This window comes from Capricornis sumatraensis, chromosome 2 (genome assembly GCF_032405125.1).
Source record: "Capricornis sumatraensis isolate serow.1 chromosome 2, serow.2, whole genome shotgun sequence".
Classification (NCBI taxonomy): Eukaryota; Metazoa; Chordata; class Mammalia; order Artiodactyla; family Bovidae; genus Capricornis; species Capricornis sumatraensis.
In genome coordinates, this window is record NC_091070.1 from 210,944,169 (window position 1) to 210,966,797 (window position 22,629).

The 22,629-nt window shown below is 37.6% G+C and overlaps 1 protein-coding gene across 1 annotated transcript in view; it reads right to left on the minus strand.

Moving 5' to 3' along the window:
- Nucleotides 1-1,232: 1,232 nt before the first annotated feature.
- The window catches only part of ZMYM4 (zinc finger MYM-type containing 4), a 73,386-nt gene continuing 51,989 nt past the window's right edge, over nt 1,233-22,629 (minus strand). Inside the window, exons 25-28 of the mRNA XM_068961881.1 lie at nt 17,797-17,908; nt 16,085-16,333; nt 2,566-2,695; nt 1,233-1,686 (exon numbers count right to left, since the gene is read on the minus strand). Coding sequence (XP_068817982.1) covers nt 1,479-1,686; nt 2,566-2,695; nt 16,085-16,333; nt 17,797-17,908 — 699 coding nt within the window. The 3' untranslated portion in view covers nt 1,233-1,478. The remainder of the gene's footprint in view (nt 1,687-2,565; nt 2,696-16,084; nt 16,334-17,796; nt 17,909-22,629) is intronic.

The following is a 22,629-nucleotide window of genomic DNA, read 5'->3' on the forward strand; positions in this document are numbered from 1 at the left end:
TCTAAAAAATGGGACATATGGTAAAGTCTTTCAAGGTTAAAATTTCTAAGAGGCTTTTTAGACTTCTCTCATTTCTATTAAAGGATCAAATTAACCTCAGCTAAAGAAATTCTGTGATTGGCCAATATTATAGAAGCTTTGATTCAAAATTTTGTGGGGAAGAAACAGAATGGAGAAGAAGGAAATGGATCCATTTGCCAAACACTCCTATGACTTGATTCTCATCAAACTACTAAAACAGCTAGAGTTTGGAATAATGCTATAAGAAGACCTTGTGGATATATGCAAGACCGTCAGTGTCTTTGTATCCTAACCCCAGAATCCTATTTTTAAGTTTCTTAGGGTAACAAGGTCATCTTCCAATGCTTTATATAGGAAAATACTAGTTCTTCTTCTACCATAATTCTGATAGCTAAGTAACACTGTGTCTCTGTGGAATCACCCACAGGTTTGCCAGAGAAGGAGAGACTCTTTTTGAAATGACAAGGGCCTCCAGAAACTGGTGCAAAAGACAAATTATTTGGGAAACGGGAAGATAAAACAACGGGAGGAAAGCTGCCATTTGGGGATAAAATAAAAACAAAAGAACCCCCACTTCTGGTGTACCACAGCTCAGGCTGTGAGACAGCAGCAACAGAGGCTGACACCCAGAGAAGCGGGCATTTTAGTGGGTTTTCTACAAACATTTCAAGACACTTGGGGTCTAACAAGTGCCACAGGTTTTCTGTGTACATAATTATTTTGCAGAGTTTCAGCCCCTTTAACTTAATTTACCCACATCCAGACCCACAGCTGAGAAGGCTAGACCCAGAAAGTGAAGGGGACACATGACTGTATGAACAGCAGGGAAGGCCTTTTCCCTGGATGTGAGGGACCCTATGGCAAAAGCACCAGAGGCTTCTATCCTTCACAGAATTGGCTTGGCAGTGAAAATCAAAATCAAGACCACTTCACTCTCTACCTTAAAAAAGAAAAAAAAAGCTGAGTATTTTTATTGGGTCTTCAAGTCTGGGTCCCACAGTCCTCATCTGATGCCACTCTTAGCTCTGTACTGATTTCTCCCCTGACTTTTACAGAGGGCTTGCCCAAGTAGCCTACTGCAGCCAAGGTTTCACTCCAAAGCTACCTCTCTAAGGTCTAAGGTTACTATGGTAGAATTTTATACAACAGTTTTCCTTAAAAATATTCCACAATTTGTTATTCCCAAACAAAATAAGATTATGCACCACTCAGAGAAATTGGTTAGTCATTCTGAAGATGTCTAAGAACTCTATCACTGCCAAAGAACAAGGTTTCTCAGCTCATATTCTTTCCTTCATTTTTCATTTGTACATCCACACTGTGACTCACGAGTTGTCTGTTTTCCATTATCTCATAATCAAGTCAAGAGGACCTGGGACTTTTCGTTTTCCAAAGCTGGATGCATTCACAGTTTGGTGCATACCAACATGTATGAAAATAGGAACCCCACTTCCACTTTAATCTGATAATTCAACATCAGAGTCTTCTGATTTGGCTTTGGCAAGTTCTTCGTGTACCTCCCTCACCATGAGAATACGTGTTAACATGGTGTCCAGGGTCCCAGGATCTATGGGAAATGTGGAATACCACATGGGGCTATTTGGAACACAGGAGCGCTCAGGCTGAAGGTAAAACACATCATTCCTCTGCTTCACACTTTCAGAACTATCCACAGGAAAGAAAAGAGAGAGAAAGAAAATTGGGATCAGAGAGTACAGCACATATGTAATTACTCTTTGAGTATAATGGCCCGCAATCTTTCACACTATGACTAACATTGCAAACAATGTACTCACAGAGATAAACAAGTTTACAGACATTTATGCTCCAGGAGCAACCTGTAACTGCATATTTTTTCCCCCACACACAAGAATCACACTGGATTTTAAGTAAGTATAATGGTAATAGATGACAAAATGTAAATCCGTCACAAGTATTAGTACTTAAAACTTAACAGGAGCAAAACGAAATTCAACTCACAAGTGACACTATGGCTGAGACTCAACCTCAGTACCCAATACCTTGTAATGAATCCCCAAAATACTCCACGCAACTCTACTAAAAAGCAAACCCAGTCACTGTATTTCTTTGGGAAAAAAAAAATTGCTTTAGTGTGGATCTTGCAACTTTTTAAAATCATAAAGTTTCTGTAAGAAAAAGACCACTCAAAAAATGTCAATTCTTTAAAAACTGTTTTCTCATTTATAGACTTAGTAGTACAGTCTTTCCCCTAGTTTTCTATGTAAATAACAAATTCACAGCAGTTTAGATGTCACATAAAGTTAAGCAACAGTTGTAAAGATCAAACAATGACAGTGATTCTTGCTTTTTAAGAGATTTTTTTGGGGAAAAAATGCTTAAGATAAAGCAATTTTTTTCTTGGTTCAAAATCCAGGCAGATGTGAAAGTGGGGAAAAAATGAAACTGTAAGTAAATTTTAAGTCACAGACCAGCTACATTTCTGGGATTTGAGCATCTGAAATCTAAAATATAATAATTACTTTTTGAAGTGTGCTGTATCAAGTTCAGAGGACAATCACTTACCATTTGGACAGGTAAAACTCATAAAGTCGGACTGGGCATCTGAGGGGGTTATCAGTATTCTCTGCCATCTCCACACCCACTGGAACATCATCATCTTCATTTCGTTTCCTCTTGCCAACAGTTAGTTTATCTTGAGACAGAAAATTATAATCAAAGAATTAGAAAAGTCTTTCTTCAAGTCTTAAGACACCCACTATGTGGCTCCCTTTCCCTTCCTTTCACTTACTCACACGTTCAACAAACATCCATCGAGGATCTACGGCAGCACTAGACTAGAGCTGGGCTAATCAAGCAAAGTCCCTGTCCTACAGCATTTATGTTTCTATTCTTACCCAAGTTGGGGCAGCATGACAAAAAGCATGATGCTTGAGAGTATGTCTCAATCCTAAGCCTGACTTAGTTAGGCGATTTTATTAGGCATAGGGTTCTTAATCTGTAGCAAAATAAAGAGAAAAAAGGGTTCTGCATGTTCTTCTCCTATAGTAGAGATCAAAACAGAAGTTGGCACCTCTTTCTCTGAAAATAGTTCTCCTGCGGACACCAGTGTCCACTGGGCATTTAAGTCTCTTTCATTTGTTATAGTATGATGAGAAATGAAATCTTTTGTTAGAAAAAGAATTCTCAGTAAAGCTGATCATTTGATAAGGAAAGAACAATCAATCCCTTTTTCACCAACAGAGTTGTGCAGAGGCCAAGGGTTATCAGAAAGAAGCCAGGGTAAAGACATGGAAAGCAGGCTGTTTCCTTCCCACTTTCTCCTTTCAAACTTCAAGAGAATATTAGATGGATCTGGAAACCCTAAGGAAAAAGGTTTTCTTCTGCTTTTCTTATATCTATTTTTAACAAGCGATCCAAAAATTTCCCCAGCTTCCCGTATTAGTTCTGAATTAGGCATAAGTCATCCAGTTTTCTAAATAGAAAATGTGCTAGCTGCTCATTCATAAAAGAAGCTAAATTTATTACCAATCTGGTCAAGCACCTAATCAGAAAACAGGGAAATGTTGTCCCATTGTCTCTACCTCCCTGAATTAATATAAATTTTTAAAGTTATCTATTTTTATTTGGCAGAACCAGGTCTTAGTTGCGACGTGTGCAATCTGTAGCTGTGGCACGTGAACTCTTTAGTCATGGCATGTGAGATCTAGTTCCCCAAGCAGGGATCACACCTCCAACCCCCACATTGGGAGCATGGATTCTTAGGTACTGGACCACCGGGGAAGTCGCTGAATTAATATCAATTAAGAGCATAAAGTGGGCTATAAATAAACAAAATATAAGAAAGAGGGTATGAATGCATGGTGGAAAAAGCAAGATAATCTTAGTATTTTCTAAAGTAAATGAGCAACTGAGAAAAAATGAAACACAAAGATGAACATCACAATTACTCTTTACAGATTCTAGTTTCAGTAATTTAAAATTCTTACATTCAAAATGTATACTTCACTCTTATCTCAAGGAAATAACAGCTTGGTTTTGGGAATTTCAGAACTTGCAATTCTGTTCATAATCAATAACTATAATTTCTACTTCCATAATAACATTAATTTTTAAACATTAAAAACAAATTATTAACAGACTTTTTAGAATACAAGATCATAAACCTTCTAATAAAACAGTCACTGCTGATATTTTTCTACTGTATATGAAGGCAGTATACTCTAGGACAGGTTTAAGTTCCCTCAGAATTTTACAACGTTAACACATTATTGACTAGAGACGTATCAACACATTTTTAGACAGCGATACAATTAACATCACCAGGTGAAGCTGTTAAGAGTTTAAAACTGATCAATATGTAACTTATGATTGTTATCATTCACATTTTGCTCCACTAGGTTTTTGTACCAGCCTTGTGTATATGAACATAAAATTTTCAAAACTGACACAGAAAATTTTTGAGTAAAGAATAATTTTTTGGTGAATTTTATACAGGTACTTTCTCTGATTTTCCAAGTGACATGTATACTAGTGTCTTGGAAGATGATAGTTTTTCAAAATATACCTCTGATTCAAACAATGCAAATATTAGGACAAAAATAAGACAGAAGGCCGTAGTAACTGATTCTGATACATACAGGGAAGCTCATGGTGCTGGAGAAAGAACCTTTGCTTCTACAGAAGAGTGGACTAAAGACAACATTTCAAGAAGATGAGAAGACTTCACAGGTGTGTCAAGTGTGACTGCTGAACGCAATACCCATGAAGTATTGGTGAAACAGCAGAGTTAGTTTCTGGCTGGTCAGAATAAAAGCCACCAGCCACAGGGGTTAGTCTCTACAGAAATCCTGTGGCCAATAATGAGTTAACTAAAACGGAGTACTCTGGTAAAAAACAACCCAAACTCTTAGAAACACTAGATTTAAAAGTTATGCAAGTTCCTTTTAACTAGTAATTGATCCGTCTGTTGCCTCTAAATCAATGATTCCCAATCTTGGCTGTATATTTCAATTCCTTACAAAGTTTTAAAATGAAGATTATCTGGGTTACATCCCTAACAAATTATATTAGAATTTCTAATTTAAATAAAAGAGGACAATAAAAGACGACTTCTAAGTGATTAATACTCTGCACTGCAGGGGGCACAAGTTTGAACCCTGGTCAGGGAACTAAGATCCCACAAGCCATGCAGAGTGGCAACCACTGCCCCCCACCAATAAAAGCATACTGAAGCAACTGATTCTTCTAAGAGTCAAGCCTTTAATATGAACCTAACAATAGAGTAAAGCATTTAAATATTAAACTAAAGCTGTACTCTTCCATGTCTAGAATTTGCAATTACTCAAGAGATGGTCAACACCAAAATCAGACTGATTATATTCTATGCAGCCAAAGATGGAGAAGCTCTATACAGTCAACAAAAACAAGACCAGGAGCTCTCTGTGGCTCAGATCATGAACTCCTTATTACCAAATTCAGACTTAAATTGAAGAAAGTAGGGAAAACCACTAGACCATTCAGGTATGACCTAAATCAAATCCCTTATATGATTATACAGTGGAAGTGAGAAATAGATTTAAGGGCCTAGATCTGATAGACAGAGTGCCTGATGAACTATGGAATGAGATTTGTGACATTGTACAGGAGACAGGGATCAAGACCAGACCCATGGAAAAGAAATGCAAAAAAGCAAAATGGCTGTCTGGGGAGGCTTTACAAATAGCTGTGAAAAGAAGAGAGGCAAAAAGCAAAGGAGAAAAGGAAAGATATAAGCATCTGAATGCAGAGTTCCAAAGAATAGCAAGAAGAGGTAAGAAAGCCTTCTTCAGCAATCAATGCAAAGAAAGAGAGGAAAACAATAGAATGGGAAAGACTAGAAACCTCTTCAAGAAAACTAGAGATACCTAGGGAACATTTTATGCAAAGATGGGCTCGATAAAAGACAGAAATGGTCTGGACCTAACAGAAGCAGAAGATATTAAGAAGAGGTGGCAAGAATACACAGAAGAACTGTCCAAAAAAGATCTTCACGACCCAGATGATCATGATGATGTGATCACTAATCTAGAGCCAGACATCTTGGAACGTGAAGTCAAGTGGACCTTAGAAAGCATCACTACAAACAAAGCTAGTGGAGGTGATGGAATTCCAGTGGAGCTGTTTCAAATCCTGAAAGATGATGCTGTGAAAGTGCTGCACTCAAAATACCAGTAAATTTGGAAAACTCAGCAGTGGCCACAGGACTGGAAAAGGTCAGTTTTCACTCCAATCCCAAAGAAAGGCAATGCCAAAGAATGCTCAAATTGCTGCACAACTGCACTCATCTCACATGCTAGAAAAGTAATGCTCAAAATTCTCCAAGCCAGGCTTCAGCAATACGTGAACCGTGAACTCCCTGATGTTCAAGCTGGTTTTAGAAAAGGCAAAGGAACCAGAGATCAAATTGCGAACATCTGCTGGATCATGGAAAAAGCAAGAAGAGTTCCAGAAAAACATCTATTTCTGTTTTATTGACTATGCCAAAGCCTTTGACTGTGTGGATCACAATAAACTGTGGAAAATTCTGAAAGAGATGGGAATACCAGACCACCTAACCTGCCTCTTGAGAAATCTGTATGCAGGTCAGGAAGCAACAGTTAGAACTGGACATGGAACAACAGACTGGTTCCAAACAGGAAAAGGAGTACGTCAAGGCTGTATATTGTCACCTTGCTTATTTAACTTATATGCAAAGTACATCATGAGAAACGCTGGACTGGAAGAAACACAAGCTGGAAACAAGACTGTCGGGAGAAATATCAATAACCCTCAGATATGCAGATGACACCACCCTTTCGGCAGAAAGTGAAGAGGAGCTAAAAAGCCTCTTGATGAAAGTGAAAGAGGAGTGAAAAAGTTGGCTTAAAGCTCAACATTCAGAAAACGAAGATCATGGCATCCGGTCCCATCACTTCATGGGAAGTAGATGGGGAAACAGTAGACACAGTGTCAGACTTTATTTTGGGGGGCTCCAAAATCACTGCAGATGGTGATTGCAGCCATGAAATTAAAAGACACTTACTCCTTGGAAGAAAAGTTATGACCAACCTAGACAGCATATTCAAAAGCAGAGACATTACTTTGCCGACTAAGGTCCGTCTAGTTAAGGCTATGGTTTTTCCAGTGGTCATGTATGGATGTGAGTTGGACTGTGAAAAAGGCTGAGCACTGAAGAATTGATGCTTTTGAACTGTGGTGTTGGAGAAGACTCTTGAGAGTCCCTTGGACTACAAGGAGATCCAACCAGTCCATTCTGAAGGAGATCGGCCCTGGGATTTCTTTGGAAGGAAAGATGCTAAAGCTGAAACTCCAGTACTTTGGCCACCTCATGAGAAGAGTTGACTCATTGGAAAAGACTCTGATGCTGGGAGGGATTAGGGGCAGGAGGAGAAGGGGACGACAGAGGATGAGATGGCTGGATGGCATCACGGACTCGATGGACGTGAGTCTGAGTGAACTCCAGGAGATGGTGATGGACAGGGAGGCCTGGCGTGCTGCGATTCATGGGGTCGCAAAGAGTCGGACATGACTGAGCGACTGAACTGAACTGAACTGAACTCTGATAAGTGTCTATCTGAATACTAATAAGATTTCAAATAGAAATCTTACAAGGAGGGGACAAGATGCAAGAGTAGGAAGATCCTGGGCTCATCTCTTTCCATGAACACACCAAAACTACAACCATACACAGAGCAACTATCCTTGAGAAAGATCTGAAGACCAGCACAAAAGATTTTCCACAACTAAAGATAAAAAGAAAATCACCATTAAGATGGGTAAGAGAGGCAGAGATGGTATCTGGCCAGGACCCACAGGCAGAGAGGACATCACTGCTGCAGAGGTCCTCCTGAGGAGCAAAAGTGTCTAAACTCCACATCGAGCTCCTCAGCCTGGGGAGGACCAGCACCAGAAAGATACACCGACAAACCCCCATAACACCTGGATTTGAAAACCAGTGGGACTTACATCCAGAGGTCTGTAGGAAACTAAAATTTAAAGGGCACATGCAAAATCTCTCTTGCCCCAAGTCCCAGAGGTAGCAGTTTGAAGAGGACCTGGGCCATATGTGAAGGAGAATCACACTGACTGATCTTAGGGTGTGTGCAGCAGAGCCAGGGACTTTCATAATTTTCTCTGGTTCTGTAGCCACTGAGGAACACCAGGATCTTTGCTCACCTTCTACGCCTACTTGGTCCAGGGCTGGTGGGACCAGTTTGACTCTCCCCATCTCATCCCAGGCTCACCTGTAGACCCATCCAGGCTGGCGCTGCTCCAAAGCTACCCTACTACACCTAGCAAGTGGCTCTGGCCAGCACTAGAGCCCCTCCAAAGCAGCTCCACCCTAGGAGATCGCCCTACAAAGCATACTGCCCCCAACAGTCACAACTCACCATTATAGCCAGCTATCTCAGGGCCCAGTCCTGCATACTAGGAAACCTACAGCCATCATGGCCTAACCAGAGAGGGGTGCATGCAGCCCTTTTACATAAAGTCATCCTTTAAAGGCTGGCAGATGTGGCTGATCTATCTAGTACATAGAAACACAGAGAGCTAGGAAAATGGAAGAGACAAAGGAATTGTACCAAATGAAATAGGCAAAAACTTTTAAAAAAAGACCATTTGAAAGACTTCTGGGGACAACATCAAGCATACTAACATATGCCATTATAAGGATTCCCAAAGAAGGAAGAAAAGAAACAGAAAACCTATTTGAAGAAAAAACTGGCTGAAAACTTCACTAACTTGAAAAAGTAAAGTCATCCAATTCCAGGAAATGGAGAGTCCCAAACAAGATGAATGCAAAGAAACCTACACTGAGGCACATCATAACTAAAATGTCAAAAGTTAAAGATAGAGAATATTTAAAGCAGCAGGAGAAGAAAGGGGTGACAGAGGAGGAGATGGCTGGATGCTATCACCAACTCAATGGACATGTGTTCAAGCAAGCTCTGGGAGATGGTGAAGGATAGGGAAGCCTGGTGCGCTGCAGTCCATGGAGTTACTAAGAGTCAGACATGACTGAGCAAAAGAGAGAAATAACTAGTTATATACAGAGAATACTCAGTCAAGATTATCATTCAGAACTAAAGGTGAAATAAAGTTTCCCAAACAAGAAGTTAAAGGAGTTTATCATTACAAAACTGACCCTACAACAAATGTTCAAGGGACTTCTTTGAACATAAAAAGGTCATTACTTGAAATATGAAAATTATGGAAGAAAACAACTCAATATAAAGGCAAGCACATACTAAAGGTAGTGACTCAACCATCTATGTAGCTAGTATGAAGATTACAAAAGTAGTAAGATCAAATAATCTATAATTATTAAAATACAATATTAAAAAAATAAAATTTGTCAAAAACATAAAAGATGGGGTGGGGTGGTGAGAGTAAAAATGTAGTGCTTTTAGAGTACACACAAACTTAAGCAACCATCAACTTAAAATAGACTGCTATATACATTAAGTTGTTATATAAGAGCCTCATGATAACCAAAGCCAAACAACAGATACACACATGAAAAAGAAAAAAGAATACAAACAAAACTAAAAAGTAATCAAACTGCAAGGGAAGAGAGCAAGAAGAAAAGAAACGGACATGAACGATACAAACAATCATAAAACAATTTTTAAAATGGTAATAAATACATTTTAGTTGTTCAGTCATTAAGTAGTGTTGGACTCTGTGACCCCGTGGACTGCAGCATGCCAGGCTTCCCTGTCCTGTACATAGCAATAACTACTTTACATGTAGATCAACTAAACGCTGCCATCTGAAGACACAGGGTGCCTGAATGGATACCAAGGTAAGATCCATATATGTGCTGCATATCAGAGACTCACTCCAGACCTAAAGACACACACAGGCTGAAGGCAAGGGAAAAGAAAAAGATATTCCACATAACCGGAAACAGAAAGCTGGGGTAGCAATACTCAGACTAAAAAGACTTTAAAAGAAAGATGGAAGAAGGACACTGCATAACAATAAAGGGAATATTCCAGCAATAATACAAAACACTTGTATGTACGTATGTATGATCCTACACAGGAGCACCTAAATACACTATATAAGCCAATATTAACAGACATAAAGGGAGGCAGTGACAGCAATACCATAACAGTAGGGGGACTCTAACATCCCATTATATCAATGGACACATCAGTAAGGAAACATTAGCCTTAAAGGACACATTAGACCAGATGAACTTCATAAACAGTATGTTACATCCCCAAACAAAATAATATTCAAGTACACATGGAACATTCTCCAGGATACATCACGTCAGACCACAAAACAAATCTCATTAAGTTTGTTGTTATTCAGTTGCCAAGTCATGTCTGACTCTATGTCCTTATGGACTGCAGCAAACCAAGATTCCCTGTCCTTCACTATCTCCTGGAGTTTGCTCAAACTCATGTCCACTGAGTCAGTGATGCCATCCAACCATCTCATCCTCTGTCACCCTAAAGTTGAAATCATACTAAGCATCTTTCCCAACCACAATGCTATCTCACTAGACAGCAATTATAAGGAAAACACTGGAAAAAACAAATATGTGGAGTCAAACAACATGCTATTAAACAATCAATGGATCATTGAAGAAATCAATGAGGAAATTTAAAAAAAACACATACTTTAAGACAAAAATCTATCAGCTGCAGCAAAAACAGTTCTAAGAGGGACGTTTATAGTGATATAGGTCTACCTTAGGAAACAAAAAAACTCAAATAATCTAACTTTATACCTAAAGGAAGTAGAACACCCGAAAACTGAAGTTAGTAAAGGAAGTAATAATGAAGATCAAAAGTAAAAATACATAAAATAGAAACAAAAAAATAGAAGAGAACCTGTTCTTTGAAAAGATGAACAAAACTGACTAACGAGATTCATCAAAAACAAAGAGAGGACTCAAATAAATAAAATGAAAATTGAAACAGAAGTTACAATTGACACCACAGAAATACAATGGATCACAAGAGATTACCGTGAACAGTTCTAGGCCAACAAATTAGACAATCTAGGGGAAAAAATGGATAAATTCTTAGAAACATACTATCTGACTAAATCAGACAAGAAATAGAAAACATGAACAGACCAATCACCAATAATAAAACTGAATCAGTAATCATAAAACTCTCAAAAAACAAAAGCTGGAGCCAGATGGCTTTACAGATGAGTTTTACCAAACATTTAGGTAAGAGTTAATACCTATCCTTCTCAAACTATTCCAAAACAGGAGAGGAAGGAATTCTTCCAAACTCATTCTACATGGCCAGCAGAACCCTGATACCAAAACCAGACAAAGACACCCCAGTATCACTGATCCTCAAAAAGGTATTGGCAAACTGAATTCAACCATACATTAAGAGGATCATATGCCATGAACAAATGGGATTTATCCCAGGGATACAAGAATGATTCAAGATTCACAAATCAACATAATATACCACATTAAGAAAATGAAGGATAAAAAGCATAAGATAATCTCAGTAGATGCAGAAAAAGGTTTTGAAAAAAAAAATATCCATTTCTGACAAAAACTCAACAAAGCAGCTACAGAGGGAAGATACCCACATAATAAATGTCATATATGATAAACTCACAACTAACATTATACCCAATGGTGAAAAGCTGAATAAATTTTCTCTAAGTTGAAGAAAAGACAAGATGCTGACTCCTGACAGTTTTATTCAACATAGTATTGGATGAAATTCTAGCCATGGCAATCCCACAAAGACTGAGGCAATCTACAAAGTCCTAAGCAATCAAACAAGAAAAGGAAATTTTAAAAATCAAGAACTTTGCTGGCGGTCCAGTGGCTAAGATTCCATGCTCCCAATGCAGGGGGCCCAGGTTCAATCCTTGGTCAGGGAATTAGATGCCACATTTGCAACAATTAAAGATCCTGCATGCCACAATGATGATCGAAGATGCCAGGTGCCACAACTAAGACCTGGAGGAGCCAAATAAATAAAATAAATAAATATTTTTAAAAATAATACTAAAAGACATGTCATAGGTTACAAGAAAATACTTTTAAAAATTCAAACTGGAAAAGAAGAAGTAAAACCATCACTACCTGCAGATGACATGATACTATATATAGAATATTCTAAAGACACTACCAAAAATTATAAGAATAAATCAATTCTGGTTAATACATTTTACAGGATACTAAACATGCAGAAATATTTCAGATTTCCATACACTCATAACAATCTATCAGAAACAGAAATTAAGAAAACAATCCCATTTACAACTGCATCAAAAATAATAAAATACTTAGGAAGAAATTTAACCAAAGAGGTGAAAGATCTATACTCTAAAAACTATAAAAAGATACAAATAAATTGGAAGATACACCATGCTCATAGACTGAAAGAACAGTGTTAAAATGTCTATTCCAAAATAACTGACAGATTCAATGCAATCCCTAACAAATTACTGGTTTTAGAAAAGGCTGAGGAACCAGAGATGAAATTGCCAACATCTGCTCCATCACCGAAAAAGGAAGAGTTCCAGAAAAACATCTATTTCTGCTTTATTGACTATGCCAAAGCCTCCGACTGTGTGGATCACCACAAACTGTGGAAAGTTCTGAAAGAGATGGGAATACCAGACCACCTGACCTGCCTCTTGAGAAACCTGTATGCAGGTCAGGAAGCAACAGTTAGAACTGGACATGGAAAAACAGACTGGTTCCAAATAGGAAAAGGAGTACGTCAAGGCTGTATATTGTCACCCTGCTTATTTAACTTATATGCAGAGTAAGTACATCATGAGAAACCCTGGGCTAGAAGAAGCACAAGCTGGAATCAACATTGCCGGGAGAAGTATCAATAACCTCAGATACGCAGATGACACCACCCTTATGACAGAAAGTGAAGAGGATCTAAAAAGCCTCTTGATGAAAGTGAAAGAGGAGAGTGAAAAAGTCGGCTTAACGTTCAACATTCAGAAAACGAAGATCATGGCACCTGGTCCCATCACTTCATGGCAAATAGTTGGGGAAACAGTGAAAACAGTGTCAGACTTTATTTTGGGGGGCTCCAAAATCACTGCAGATGGTGACTGCAGCCATGAAATTAAAAGATGCTTACTCCTTGGAAGGAAAGTTGTGACCAACCTAGACAGCATATTCAAAAGCAGAGACATTACTTTGCCAACAAAGGTCCGTCTAGTCAAGGCTATGGTTTTTCCAGTGGTCATGTATGGATGTGAGAGTTGGACTGTGAAGAAAGCTTGAGCGCCGAAGAACTGATGCTTTTGAACTGATGCTTTTGGAGAACTCTTTAGAGTCCCTTGGAATGCAAGGAGATCCAACCAGTCCATTCAAAAGGAGATCAGTCCTGGGTGTTCTTTGGAAGGACTGATGCTAAAGCTGAAACTCCAATACTTTGGCCACCTCACGCGAAGAGTTGACTCATTGGAAAGGACTCTGATGCTGGGAGGCATTGGGGGCAGGAGGAGAAGGGGACGAAAGAGGATGAGATGGCTGAATGGCATCACCAACTCAATGGACATGAGTTTGAGTGAAGCCCAGGAGTTGGTGATGGACAAGGAGGCCTGGCATGTTGCGATTCACGGGGTCACAAAGAGTCGGACACGACTGAGCGACTGAACTGAACTGAACAAAATACCATTTGTATTTTTCACAAAGATACCGCGAGTAATTCTAAAATTTATATCAACTCACAAAATACCACAAATAGCCAAAGTTATCTTGAGTAAGAACAAAGCTGGAGGTTCACACTTCCTGACTTCAAACTACTGCTGATTCTTAAAAACACAAGTTTGAACTACATGGATCTACTCACACATGGATTTTTTTCAATAAATATATAGTACTATATAATACATGGCTTTTGAATCTGCAGACATGACATGGTAAATGAGGAGGGCTGACTGTAAAGTTATATGCAGATTTTCAACTGGCTGGCTTAAGGTTCAAATGTATACCCAAAGCCACAGTGATCATAACAGTATGGTAGTGGTGTGAAGACAGAGACACAAATCAGTGGGACAGAACAGACAGACCAGACACAAACCAATCCTTTTACGATCAATGTATGACAAAGAAAGCAAGAATACACCATGGGGAAGACAGACTCTAAAACAAATGGACTGGGAAACTGGACAGCTACATGGAAAAGAATGGAAGTGAACCACTTTTTCACACCATATAGAAAATTAAACTCAAAATGGATTAAAGACTTACGTGTAAGACCTGAAACCATAAGACTCGTAGAGGAAAACACAGGCAGAAAACTCTGACATTGGTGTTAATAATATTTTTGGGGATCTATCTCATCAGGTGAAGACAACAAAGCAAAAATAAACAACTGGGGCCAAATCAAACTTAAAAGATTTTGTATAGCAAAGGAAACTCAACAAAATGAAAAGGCAACTTGCTGAATGGGTAAGGGTATTTGCAAAGTATACACACAAATCATACAACTCAGAAAACTCAATAGAAAAATTACAATTAAAAAATGGGCAGAGGATCTAAATAGACATTTTTCCAAAAGGGACATACAAGCTGCCAACAGACACATGGAAAGTTGCTCCACATCACTAGTCATCAGGAAAATGCAAGTCAAAACCCACAGCAAGGTATCATCTCAAACCTATTAGAATGACCATCACGACAGGGACAAGGGAACCCCTGTGCACTGCTGGTGGGGCCACTGTGGAAAAGAGTATGCAGCGTCCTCAAAAACTGACAACTGAACTACCATTTGATCCAGCAATTCTGCTTCTGGGTATTTTTTACCCAAAGCAAACAAAAAACACTAATTCAAAAAGATATAAATGCACCCCTATATCCAATACAGGATTACTGACAATAGCCAAAATATAGAAGTGTCCATCAAGAGAAGGATTAATTCACTCAGCTATAAAAAAGAATATAATCTTGCCATTTGTGAAAACACAGTGTGCGCTATGCTAAGTGAAAAAAGTCAGTGAGAAAAAGACAAATAGCGTATGATTTTATCTGTATGTATAATCTAAAAAAATAAACTAACAGACAAAACAGAAATAGACTCCAGCTACAGAGAACAAGTTCAGTTCAGTTGCTCAGTTGTGTCAGACTCTTTGCAACCCCATGAACTGCAGCACGCCAGGCCTTCCTGTCCATCACCAACTCCCGGAGTTCACTCAGACTCACGTCCATCGAGTCTGTGATGCCATCCAGCCATCTTATCCTCTGTCGTCCCCTTCTCCTCCTGCCCCTAATCCCTCCCAGCATCAGGGTCTTTGCTAATGAGTCAACTCTTCGCATGAGGTGGCCAAAGTACTGGAGTTTCAGCTTTAGCATCATTCCTTCCAAAGAAATCCCAGGGCTGATCTCCTTCAGAGTGGAGTGGTTGGATCTCCTTGTAGTCCAAGGGACTCTCAAGAGTCTTCTCCAACACCACAGTTCAAAAGCATCAATTCTTCGGCGCTCAAGCTTTCTTCACAGTCCAACTCTCACATCCATATATGACCACTGGAAAAACCATAGCCTTGACTAGATGGACCTTTGTTGGCAAAGTAAAGTCTCTGCTTTTGAATATGCTATCTAGGTTGGTCATAACTTTTCTTCCAAGGAGTAAGCGTCTTTTAATTTCATGGCTGCAGTCATGATCTGCAGTGATTTTGGAGCCCATAAAGATAAAGTCTGACACTGTTTCCACTGTTTCCCCATCTATTTCCCATGAAGTGATGGGACCAGGTGCCATGATCTTCATTTTCTGAACGTTGAGGAAATTGGTGGATGCCAAAGGCAAGAAGGGTGCGGGTAATTAGGTGAAAAGGATTAAGAGATACGAGATTTCCATTATAAAATAAGTCATGAGGAGGTAATATGCAGCATACAGAATATAGCCAATAATACTGTAAAAACTTTGTATGGTGACAGATGGTTACTAGAATTATAGTGATCATTTCATAATGTATTTAAATGTCAAGTCATTACATTACACACCTGAAACTAACGTAACACTGTACATCAACTATATTTCAATTAAAAAAGAAAGGAATCTTAAAAACTCCACCACACCTGGTTCTGACTCTTGTTTTTGTGAAGGTGGGAAGAACCTCAGATAGGTCATCTTGGTACTGTACTTCAGAGTCCTCGTCCGTCTCATCACATGGGCAAAGGAAAGCTTCAAGTGCTCAGTAACATTCTTTAGTTGAAAGTATTTGGTATTGAAGAAAAGGAGGGTGTTCAAGAGGACAATTGGTGAGTAAGCGCCCAGCTGTTTGCACTCCCACAAATGCTCTTCTTCAATGCGAGAGAACATGTAACCTGAACAGAACAGGGAAAAAGAAACAGCACTAAGCTCCTGCTAAAAGGGACTACGTAATTTCTTTAATTCTCAGACAGGAGGATACTAAGGAAAACACTGATTGTTCCTCTCTTTGCCCCTCTTTCTCATACATAAAAATAGAAAAAGCACTGCAAAGAAAAGGCCAGATGATTCCAGTGAAACAGACACTGTGAGCACTCCCCTAAAACAGTTTTAATCTATCGTTATTTTAGACCAGGGCATGGTCAATTTTTCCTGTTAAGACCCAGATGATAAGTATATTAACCATTGTGGGCCATAAGGGCTCTAAACAACTTTGTTGTTGTGAAAGGTAAGGAAGTATACACAATACAGAAACAAACAGGTATGGCTATTTGTAAATTTTATTTATAGAAACAAATCTGAATCTCATGCAATTTTCCCATGTCACAAAATATAATTTAATTTCCCCCAACTATTTAGAAATGTAAAAAAATATTTTTAGCTCATAAACTATATAGAAACAGGCAAAAGGCTAGATCCAGCCATGAGGTGCAGTTAGCAGACTCTGGTTTGAGATCATTAACTGTTAATGATCAATACATCAATACTGTTAACTGCTTCAGTTTTATTTGGCTAAGAACATTAGAAGGAAGCTCCTATTTAAAACTTATATTAAGAGAAATTACTTCACAATAGTTTTTCTGTATTTTTCCTGAAAAGCAGAGGTCAGAAGAATTAAAACTAGTCTATTTTTAAACACAGCTTTCTCATGATATCCGTTAAACTCAGGTCTTTCCTAATGTTCTCTCCCCAATCTTCTTTGTTACCACCTCTCATTCTATTCTTGGGAGACTGCCCACGAATACATTATTTGTTACTTCCAAATACAGCTTCTTAGCTCCTCCTTTGAAAGCTAAATGCATCATGCCACTGCATTTCTTTTAATGCTTCAAAGGTTCTTTGTAGCCCAAGAGAAGGGGACCACATTTCTGGGCATTACATTCAACCTCTCCATCCACAGGCAAGGAGCATGAGAGCAGGAGTGAATTAGGGGCTTGTCCAAAGACACAGGGTCATAGACAGTTCAAGGATGAAGACTTAACTCTCTTAACAACCAGTTCAGGGTACTTCTTTCAAACTACTGTAAAAGATCCACTGCTAACAGAGTCTAAAAGTAGCATCTGTGGCAGCTACTGGTACAGGGTACAACTTTACCGATACGACCATATCAAAAATGGTTTCTAAAAAGTAAATGTAACCTTTAGTTGTTTTTTTATATCTAGTAGTCATTATCTATTCATGTACTATATGCAAGATATAGTTTTATTAAGTAACTGATAATAAACCAAAGATTTTCTCCTCAAAAGTCCAAATATAAGTCAAGACAAATATAAAATGAACAATTTACAAAAGACAACCATAAAAATTAAGCAATTTAAGAAGGCATATCATGAAAAGAATCAAAATATAATCATCCTACCATTAGGAAGTATTGTAGGTTCCCATATTTTCAAGAGTTTGGTAAGTTCAATCATAAATCTGGAATAGGGCTCAGTAAAAATGTTATCTATTCTACCATTTTCAAACAGGTACTACAAGAGAAAAAAATGGAAACATATATGTTGATACAAAGAAAACATAAAATTTTAAAAATATAGGTTTAGGAATATAGTTTACCCTTAGTTTCTATCCTACCAATACTGTGAAATATTTTAAGGATACAGTCAAAACAGCAGAATTCAGGCTAAAGATCCTTTTCACATGAATTAACATTATCTTGACCACTGAGCTTGTAAGGTAAAGTTTTGTATTTCCTTTTAAGAACAATTATTTAAAATGATAATAATAAATCAGTACCTTTCAGTCACTTAATAAAACTGATATACTAAAAACTGGTCTTAATTCATATTTCTCAAATCATTTTTTAATTCTCAGCATCTGAGATGTACTCTTAGAAGTTTGTTTGCTTTTTAATCTAGTTATAAGATCACTTCCTGAAAATAATACAGTTAGCTAGTGTCAGGTGACCCGAGGGTACTGAAATTGTAAAACTATTTATTTGGAGGCTTCTAACCACAGCTCTCAACTCTCTGCCCCACAAGCAGCCTTCACAAAGTTCAAGACTAATTATAGGATATAAAAGTAGGCTAATTATAACCATCAAGAATCATTTCAGAGAGGAAACAAGCAATAGCTTGAGTAAATTACTGTTAAATATTTTGAGGGTGCAGGTGAGGTCAGATGAAATCACTCAGAGAAATAAAATCAGAAGAATCTGAGAAGAACACAAAGTAGCATAATTATAAGCTAAAAATCTTGGTGTCTTAAAGATCTAGTATTTTAAACATTTATCTATGACTATGTTGGTTTCCTGCTTTCTTGATCTTTATGACTTGCTGTAAATTTTCATTTCCACTGAAGTTTATTCTGGCTAATAAAGATTATATACCATTTAAATGTATACTTTTATAGGTCTCTTTAAAGGCAATTTATGATCATATTGCCAGATTACAGTTTTGCTGCTGAAAAGTATGTATTTCCTTTTTTATTTTAATAAAGTTATTTTTACAAGTTAAAAATATATCCTCATTATGAAAAGAGTTTAAAATATAGAAAAGGTAGAAGAAAAGTACATTCAGACTCATTACTCAAAAGCAACTACTATCAACAGTCAGGGGGTTATTTCAATCTTTAAAAAAATTTCCTTTATGAATACACAGAGTTGAGTTTTTATACAGTAACTCAAATATAAGTACATATAAAATACATGGTTAAAAAAAAAAAATCACAGGGCTTCCCTGGTGGTCCAGTGGCTAAGACTCCATGGTCCTAATGCGTGGGGCCTGGGTTCAATCTCTGGTCAGGGAATTATTTAGATCCTACATGCTGCAACTGGCAGCCAAATAAATATATCAATAAAATAAAGAGAAATATTTTTAAAAAATCACTTCTCCCTTAGATTAGGAACAAGATAAAAAGGCCACTTCTATTCAACACTGGATAGGAAATCCTAGCCAGAGTAACCAGGCAAGAAAAAGAAATAAAAAGCACTGAAATACAAAAAGAAGAAGGAAAACTATCTCTATTTGCAGTGACATGAACCTATATATAGAAAATTCTAGAGTCCCCAAAAATATGCTGCTGCTGCTGCTAAGTCGCTTCAGTCGTGTCTGACTCTGTGCGACCCCACAGATGGCAGCCCACTAGGCTCCTCTGTCCCTGGGATTCTCCAGGCAAGAACACTGGAGTGGGTTGCTATTTCCTTCTCCAATGCATGAAAGAGAAAAGAGAAAGTGAAGTCACTCAGTCGTGTCCAACTCTTGATGACCCCATGGACTGCAGCCTACCAGGCTCCTCCGTCCATGGATTTTCCAGGCAACAGTACTGGAGTGGGGTGCCATTGCCTTCTCCACCCCAAAAATATAATTAGAGCTAATAAATGAACTCAATAAAGCTGCAGAATACAAGCAACATAAAATCAGTTGCAATCAATGATCCAAAGAGAATATTTAGAAAATTCCATTTACAACCTTATCAGAAATAAAATACTTGAGAAGAATAAATTTAACCAAGGAGATACACATTTACACACTTATAACTAAAACTTCTGAAATTAAAGAAGACCTAAAAAAAAATCTTGTATTTATGGATCTACAGACAGTATTATTACACTACAGACAGTATTATTACAACACCAATACTTCCCAAAGTAAACTACAGATTCAATGCAATCCTATCAAAATTCCAAAGGTTCAGATTTTCTTTTTTGAAGAAATGGAAAAGTCAATCCTAAAACTGTTATGAAATTGTAAGGAATCTCAAACAGTCAAAAGAATCTTGAGGAATCACACTTCCCAATTTGCTACAAAGCTACACCAATCAAAACAGTGTGTATTGCCACAAAAATACTCATATGACCAAGAAGTATTAAAAACTGAAAGTGCAAAATAAACACATACACATTTAGTCAAATGATTTCTGGAAAGGATGTCAAGACCAATGAATGAAGAAAGAGCAGACTCTTCAACAAATGATGCCAGGAGAACTGCATATCCACGTATCCAGTTAGCCCTAATTCAATATATCCCTGTGTTAGTCCCCTAGTTGTGTCTGACTTTTTGTGACCCCATGGACTGTAGCCTGCCAGGCTCCTTTGTCATGGAATTTCCCAGGCAAGAATACTGGAATGGATTGCCATTTTCTTCTCCAGGGGATCTTCCTGACTCGGAGATTGAACCCAGGTCTCCTGCACTGCAGGCAGATTCTTTACCACCTGATATACCTCACCTGATAGAATAATCATTCAAAATGGATCGGTGATCTAAACACCGATCCACTGACTTAAACAGAAGCGCTAAGACCATAAAACTTTTAGAAGAAAACACCAGCAAATCTTAATGAACTTGAACTTCCCAATGGATTCTTTAGATATATCACCAAAAGAACAAGCAACAACAGAAAAAATAAACAGAACTTCATCAAAATTAAAAATGGAAGTACAAGAAAGTATATGAAACTGAAAAGAAAACCCAGAAAAAATATTTGACTCACAAATCTAATTCAAGTTTACTATCCAGACTATAAAAAGAGATTCTACAACTCAGTAACAAGCAAACTACTCAGTTTTAAAACAGGCAAAAGATTTGGACATTTCCCCTGAAGAGACTATACAAATGGCCTCATACATGAAAAAATGCTCAGTGTCATTAGTCATTAGGGAAAAGCAAAACAAAATCACAATAGGATACCACCTCACACCCATCAGATGGCTATTTCTTCTTAAGGATATTAACAAGGGTTGACAAGTATATGGAGATAATGTAACACTCAGAAATTGCTGCTGGCGATGTAAAATGGTGCAGTCATCTTGGAAAGTGGTTTGGTGGTTCCTCAACAAGCTAAACAAGTACCATTTGACTCTAGAATTCCACTCCTAGGCATATAGTACCCCAAAGACATTAAAACAGGTGTTCAAACAAAAACTTATATTTGAATGTTCATAGCAGCACTCACTATTTAGAGCAGCCAAAAGGTGGACAGGACTCAAATGTCTATCAGCACTTTCCCAACAACAGAATAATTCAACCATAAACGGGAACAAAGTACTGATTCATATTACAAAATGGATTACCTTTGAAAATGTGTTAAGTGAAAGAAGCAAACTGTAACTTTCCACTTATATGAAACATCTAGAATAGGCAAACCCATAGAGACAGAAAGCACATTTATGGTTGCCAAGGACTAGATAGAGGAGGTAAGAAGGGAAAGCATAATGGGTAAGAGGTTTCCCTTTAGAGAAATAAAATTTTAGAACAAGATAGTGATGATGGTCCCACAACATCCTGAATGTAATGAATTATATACTTTAAAATGGTAAATTTTATATTATACGTATTTTACCATACTATCAATATTATATTCCATATACAATTTTGTAAGTTACTTTTCAAAATGTAGGTCTCCAAGAATTTTCCATGTCAAAACATATAGAAGTTATAGAACCAATTCATTCCTTTAAAACTACTGTTTGATATTTAATAGTATGGATGTACTATATTTGAATCATTTCATGAACACTATGGTGGTTTCTAGATTTTTGCTGTTAAAAACGTTACAATGAAAACACCATTATGTGTTTTCCTAGGTAATTGTAGTAATTTCTTTGTGGGAAAGATACTGATCAATAGATTTGCTAGACTGAAGAATCTATATGCACTTCAAGTTTTAACAGCCACTGTCAACTTGCCCTCTGAAAAGGCCTTCAACAATGCACATGTGTCTTCACTAATACTTAGCATTATCAAACTTCTCAATCTTTCAAGTTTTTTAATCCATCTGATAGGTAAAAAATTTCCCTGATTACAGCTGACCACTATTTTATATTAGAGAGGCAGCCCAACACAGTAATCATAACACGGACCCTAAAGCTGAGCTGCCTGCGTTCACTTCACAACTTGGCCCTGCCACTTACTACCTTTAAGACCTTAGGCAAGTTATTTAACTCACTGTGCCTCAGATTCTTCAGCAGAAAATGATATTAGTTTTATACATCATAAGGGTGTACTAACAATTATGTAAGTTAATATATGAAATGGGCTTATATTAAAATATAACATACAAAGTAAATGATTATTAAATATTTCTGATACATTTTATCTATTAGAAATCTTTTGATTTTCTTCTGTTACTTGACTGTTTCTTTTGCCAATTATCCCTCCTACAGAACGTTAACAGTGGTGGTCAAGGTATTGATATTAAAGCTGTTATTTAACTATACATTTTTATGTATTTTCAAAACTCTTTACAATTAGCA